The sequence below is a fragment of the Erythranthe guttata genome, chromosome 12 (assembly GCF_056151865.1).
Source record: "Erythranthe guttata isolate IM_541 chromosome 12, IM_541, whole genome shotgun sequence".
Taxonomy (NCBI): Eukaryota; Viridiplantae; Streptophyta; class Magnoliopsida; order Lamiales; family Phrymaceae; genus Erythranthe; species Erythranthe guttata.
In genome coordinates, this window is record NC_142544.1 from 1,403,394 (window position 1) to 1,410,139 (window position 6,746).

At 35.9% G+C, this 6,746-nt stretch overlaps 1 protein-coding gene and 1 pseudogene across 2 annotated transcripts; both read left to right on the plus strand.

The window, feature by feature from the left end:
* Positions 1–2,381, plus strand: LOC148766174 (uncharacterized). The gene is made up of 3 exons (XM_088826903.1): positions 1–139; positions 510–1,029; positions 1,764–2,381. Exon 2 carries the CDS (start codon positions 520–522, stop codon positions 1,027–1,029), a length of 510 nt encoding a protein of 169 aa, XP_088683029.1. The 5' UTR covers positions 1–139; positions 510–519; the 3' UTR covers positions 1,764–2,381.
* Positions 2,382–3,222: 841 nt separating this feature from the next.
* LOC105961100 (uncharacterized) lies at positions 3,223–4,674 on the plus strand (annotated as a pseudogene). The gene is made up of 4 exons (XR_001173063.2): positions 3,223–3,571; positions 3,680–3,798; positions 4,318–4,486; positions 4,573–4,674. The product of XR_001173063.2 is annotated as an uncharacterized LOC105961100 (transcript).
* Positions 4,675–6,746: the final 2,072 nt, after the last annotated feature.

The following is a 6,746-nucleotide window of genomic DNA, read 5'->3' on the forward strand; positions in this document are numbered from 1 at the left end:
CAGGTTCTCTCTCTCCCTCTCCCTCTCTCGCTCCTCTTTCCGCTCATTTTCTCTCTCTTAGGTTTTCTGATTTCATGTTTTCCCCAGATTTCTTGAATAATCAGTTGCGCCAATCTTCTACTAATTGAGGTTTAAGCAGGTAATCCTTCAAATTTAAACTCCGATTTAAGCTACTGTATAATTCTTATTTTTCTATGGATAATTCGAGTTTTGAATGCAATGCCATGGTTGAATCCGAAAGAGATGTGATTTGGTATTTCTCCAAATTTGGAGTTCAATTTCAGTTGCTGTATCTCTTTCACTTTTTTTTTTTTATTTTTTTTTATTTTTTTCAAATTGGAATTTTGGTTTTTTGCCATTATTATATGTTATATGCGAAGAAATGGAGTTGTAAATGCAATATTTAAAATTAATTGAATCTGAATGACCTATTTTTTATATATTATGAACTTCGTTGAAATCAGGGTTATGATTCTGAACTTTTAATTTTGTTGCTGTTTTTACTCTAGAGAAAGCGATATGGAATCCGAGTCTGTCGGCTCTAACGAGATGGCTGTAGATGAAGAGGAGGTTAACCAACCGAACCCCCCTCTTAACCCCCCACCGAACCCCCCTCCTAACCCCCCACCGAACCAAGTAGATGGAAATGCGATTCAACGAATTAATCAACGTCTGGCAAACATTCAAGAAGTTGTCGAAGGGCTGAACGTATCCAATGCAACTATCGTGGCTGAACAAGGCAATCTTCGCAGTGTAGTAGTTGATGTGCTCTCTGAACGTGTGAGAGAGCTAAGTGACGTTGTGAGTGGTTTGAATGAGTCACAAGGTCGATACGGTGCTGTTCTTGAACGGTTGGAGAAGCAGGTACAATCTCTTGTTGCTGATTCTGCAGCACAAAGTCTCAAAGTGGACTCGTTAACTGGTGATTCTGCAGCTCAAATTCGCAAAGTGGACTCGTTAACTGGTGATTCTGCAGCTCAAAGCGAGTTGTTGGACAAGATTCTTCAAGCCCTGGTTAAAAACAAATAGGTATGTTTGTTTCTTCGACATCTCTAGTATGGAATTGAGATTATCCACTTATATTTTTTCTTTCAGATTTTTTTTTATTGATAAATTGCCAAAAGTAGCACGATTTATCTTGTTTAGATGTTCTGTGTCACCCCTGTTCGGATTCTAATTTTGAAGCTGTTTGTTGCTTATCACTAAATATAGACGATAAACTTGTCTCAAGTGTTACTTTGGTGCTCTCCGGGGGTGGTGGGGGTGGTCAAACTTTGCAAATGCCTGTATTTCCACAATCTACTTAACCATACCGTTTCTTGTTATTATCATCGATTATGTGTTTTCGTTATAATCGATTATCTGTTTTCGTTATAATCGATTATCTTTTTTCGTTATAATCGATTATCTGTTTTTGTTATAATCGATATCTGTTTTCGTTATAATCGATTATCTGTTTTTGTTATAATCGATATCTGTTTTCGTTATAATCGATTATCTGTTTTTGTTATAATCGATATCTGTTTTCGTTCTAATCGATTATCTGTTTTTGTTATAATCGATATCTGTTTTCGTTATAATCGATTATCTGTTTTTGTTATAATCGATATCTGTTTTCGTTATAATCGATTATCTGTTTTCGATATAATCGATTATCTGTTTTCGTTATAATCGATATCTGTTTTCGTTATAAACGATATTTGTTTTCGTTGAACTATTTATTCATGTTGGAATTTATGCAAGTGATTATTATTATATTGCAGGCCCCTTTCCCGTGAGCAGACTTTTGACTTTTTGATGACTCCCGAGTCTGTGATGATTGGCTTGAAGTTTGCTTTGGAATGGCTCTGTTGCTGCACTTACTTTTTGACCTTTGTAATTAGAAAGAAATACGAAGACTTTTAATTCCTTTTGAGTCTAAATTGTTTTTCGATCTGGTGTTCTTAGATACTTGGAAACTTCGCACAAGGTAATATTCTTCGGTAAACGATCAGTCAGAACCGCGAGTATGCGCGTTTGCTATTGTCGGTTGATTGTGAAACTGCAATATATGCACATAGTATTTTTTTGTTGAATGACCTGTCAGAACTGTATGCATGTTTGCTATTTTTCTGTTTGTTGCTCAGTGAAATTCGTTATATGCACTAGGTAGTAAAAATGTTCGTTGGATTATCAGGTTTCAGTTTGCGATTTGTGTAGTGTTTGTATCAGGTGCACCGTGCACGGTTTTTTTTTTCCTGTGCATATACATGGCATGTGAATATGGCACGAGGGCGGTAAAATATTCGAACCTACACTTGGTTAGGTAAAATATTTCTAAATCCATTGAATTTGAGCTGTAATTTTTTTTACACCGTCAATGAATTACAAGAATATTTTTACTAACAAATAACAATTGTCAGGGGTGGTTAGGTAATATTTTTACTATTAATTGATCGAACCACGTATAGTTCAGTTCTAATTATCTCCTTTCATTTACTGCATTTTCCATGCACAATTAGGGTTTGTAGCTTAATTAAATGCTTTTGTTCTTCCATGCTTGATCGATTGTGGATAGTTGTTAGCGTGGTCGATTTGTGTCTGGAATTAGCATTTTACCCACAACAATTGGCGCCGTATGCTCGGAATTGATCCAAATCCATGTGATCCGCTAAGTTAAATTCACCCGCAACAACGACTTCGGGCCATGGCGCGTGTGAAGATGCGCGCGATCCTTGTTCAGCAAGGCGGACGGGATTGGAGATCTTAGAATAAGGGTAAGGGTGTTTGCTGGTGTTGTAAGAGTATTTATTGTCTGAGGTCCTGAGATAAGGCCGTTTTATTTTCTTTATTAGAAAAATTACAGTCTTGACTCCTCAAATTTGCCAAATTTCACATTTGGTCCCTCTTGTTCACAAACAAAATATATTTGGTCCCTCATGTTCGAATAATTTAACACTTTATCCTTTCCGTCAATTTACCGTTAGTGTGATAGTTAAGCCAGTGATGGGCGGCACACACTTGATTCTGTTAGTACTAATGAAAAATTAACGAAAATAACTAAAAGTGTTTAATTTTTGAAACATTAGGGACTAAATGTATTTTGTATGAACATGGGGACCAACTATGAAATTAGTGAAAACTTAAGGGGGTGAAAACTGTATTTTCCCTTCTTTATTTGGACGTTTAATATACTGGACCGATCAAGTACCCGATAACCGATCCGGAATTCCCTGGACCGTATTCAGGTAACCCGGAAATAATTTCCACAAAATGACCCGACCCGAATGCCCATCGCTAAACCCAAACCCAATTCCCAACTGTAACTTTACTCCGATCAAATCATTGGGTTCAGGATGATGATCTAATCACCATTACTAAAAACCTCTGAAACCCTTAGCAATGGGAGTAGTAATCGAATCCGAATTCTGGGAACCAAACCAATCAATATGCATTTTCTTATTCATCTTCTGCGTCTTGTCAATCTTCCTTTTGCCCACTAAATCCGCCGCGAATGTCTTGGATCACGCGCCTCACGGCGCGTTTCTTCGTTTCCAGCGGAAGTTTCTCCTCCTCTACGCTCTTTCCTCAGGTCACTTCAATTTTTCTGCATTTTAAATCAGTGTTTTTTTATTTTTCCTAATATATTTTGCTGACTTTGTGTGTGTGTGTGTGTGTGTGTTGGTTGCTGTGTAAATAGTGATGAAGGGTTTGTGGGCTGTGTTTGGAGAGTAAAGAGCAAATGGTTACGTTTTTATTGGTTGGATATGCGGCTTCTCTATCAATTGGGAGCTTTCTTGGAATGATTTCTGATTTAGTGTGAGTAATGCACTACTTATTCACTCATCAAATTATGCAATTTTTCCCATTTAGTGTGTGTGATTTTGGTTCGATATTCATTTATTTTCTCTTAGTAGTTAATTGAATAAATGGTCACAGTCGCCAACGTTCACTAGATACTTTCCTCCGTGTCAAAATAGCCGTCGTTTAAAGTTTCGGCACATGTATTAAGAAAGGTAATGTAGGACTAAATTACCCTTCCAGCCAATTCTGTTTATTATTAATTACTGTCGCCACTTGTGTAGTTTAATTTTTTATCGAATTTAGGATTGATGGGGGCAAATATGGAAGATTAAACAAATTCTTGAAAGGGATGGTTAATTTGAAATGGAGGGAGTAGATCTTTGACAATGTTTACGAATTGAATTTATTTTTATATACCTTGGTAGTAACATGCCTTAGTTTTACTCAACAACCTTATTTGTTATAGTTCTTCTTTGAAGGCTCGTTTTGGATTTGATAGAGAGTTAAGTTATCACATTTTTTTTTTCGGTGCAGAGGTCATAAGAAACTTTGCTTGTTGTTTTACTTGCTACACCTGTTCGTGAGCATATCGAAGATAGTTATTGGAACTCCGACTATTTGTTTTACAAGCATCTTTCTTGCACTGGCTTCTTCTATATTTTCCTTCAGTTTCGAGTCGTGGATGGTAATCGAGCACGACAAGGTTGGTTTTGAGCGCGTATTAATCTCTTGACATTGCATTAATTATCTTCGGCATTTATATGTTTGTTGACCCTTTTTTTTTTGCAGCTAGGTCAACGGCAAGATTCACTGAACGATATGTTTTGGCTGATGACTTTCTTCGAGTCTGCATCTTTCATTAGCAGCCAGGTTCTTGCGAATTATTTCTGAAATAATTTATGGTCCCGAATTCGTTTAATACAGAGATGTTGTCTTAAGTGTTATGACACTTAAATAAACATGCAGCGGAAAAATAACTATATAAAGACAATACTCAGATATTAAAATGTTCACAAGTAAAAACTTGTGAACTTGCCCTTTACAGGACGGAAAAATTATATTAAACAAACAGTATTCCAAGAATACAAATGGAAGATGTACGAAAACTTCTTCCTTATGAATGAATCATTCTCATGATCATTCTTACATTCAAATCTAGAAACAAAAAGAGAAATATTAAAAATTCTAGATTTCAAATAATGTACTCGTAAGGAGTACGTACAATAGATCCTAGAAACACACTAAAAACTCTCGTGGATAAACTTCAGCACTCGTTTTTTTTTGTTTCTTCGAATCTACACTTTCTTGAGTCTTGAGTTTGGTATTTATAGACTTTCCAAGCTTCCACTACTCAGCCCATGATCTGCAAGAAAACCAACCACAAGAGCACTCAAGATAATGGGTTAGTGGGTTAGTTTAATGAGTTTAAATAATATCCATAATTAAACCCACTAAGCACTACTTAGTCCACTAAGTCACAACACTTAGCCCACTAAGTCATAACTAAAATTTAGTTTGAAAGTAAGAGAGTTAAAAACACTTTTGTAGAAAACACAAAGATGTTTCAATTTCGTTGATGGTAATGTGTTCAAAAACGTTAAATCTGTGTGGAGTGGAGCTTCGGTTCTGGCATTTGTAGGTATTTTGTTTGTTACTCGAGGTTGGAAAGAAGCCCGACAAACAGCATCTGTGAAGGATTATCACATTTCATTGCATAGACATGCTACTAGTGGTATGTGTTTCATTATGTTAATATATGCAAAAAAACGAGTATTCGTTCGAAGCTCTTCAACTTGTTTAGAAAGTCTTGAATATGCAGGCAAAAAAACGAGAACAAATTTTTCGCCTGATTTTCCCCCCTCTCTCGTATGCATTTATGAGTCTTTTACCGTTATGCATATTAACATGTTTCGTGATTTTTTTTTTTTGTTTTTTTTTTCTTACGTTAATTGTAAAAGATTACTAATGGACCCAATATTATCATTTGAGCCCATATAATTGCAAAGTAGACAATAATTTGACTACGCCTAATCAAAAGCATTGAGTTCTCATGATGCAGATGCTTCTTTAAGATAGAAACCATGTATACGGTTTCTCCATTTATTCTCTATATATTGCGATAATATCGAACTCCTCTACTGATTCACAGTCCATTTTCTCAACACTTGAATCTTAAAATTGATTTTTTTCTCAAAATTGAATCGACAATATTAAGAACTTTGTTCCATAACTATCTTAGACGATATCAAATACGCACCACATGAAAACAAAAACAAAGATATGCAATAAAAACGACACAAAGATTGTGTAAAGAATACATGCAATAAAACATGCTGATTTTATGCCAAATCGGTGGATCTAACTAACACCTCTAGTGATTATGAGTTCCGGCCGATTAGAGCGGTAAAACAATGCATCAAATATTAAAACTTAAAATTATGCTAGTAATGTAGACGAGGCCTTAAATAATATATTCACTGGTTTGCCATAAACATTCGTTCGAAGCGGGCCTTATCTTCTTCGTTGTGGGCCTTTATGAGGTAGAAATTAGCGGTGGAGAGGTAGGTGTGGGCCCTACCGAGGTAGCCGTTTTTCGAATACGCAACCATATCGTCGGTCATGTGATCCTGTAGCTTTGAGATCTTCTTCTTTAGTTCTAAAAAAGACAGAGTCTCTAACATGTATGTCGGTAGTTTAAGACTAGGTTCCCAATCAGGTGGGACCGGCACTGGGGCTACGGTATCGAAATTTAAAAGTTTTTGATATATTTCTGACCACGTCACTGGTTCAGATTTGCTACATAGCATATTCCAATGCGAACTGAATTTCACGCCGGTGCTCATCCGACAACATTATTTTTTCTTCTAAATTTCCTGAATATTCCAATTTCCAATTAAACGTAACATTAATATATGTGAAACTAGAAGAAAATAAGAAACAAGAACAAAAATCTTATTCAAAAT

Excerpts from the sequence above, each read along its gene's own strand:
- LOC148766174 (XM_088826903.1), top strand. The coding sequence starts at position 520 with ATGGAATCCGAGTCTGTCGGCTCTAACGAGATGGCTGTAGATGAAGAG.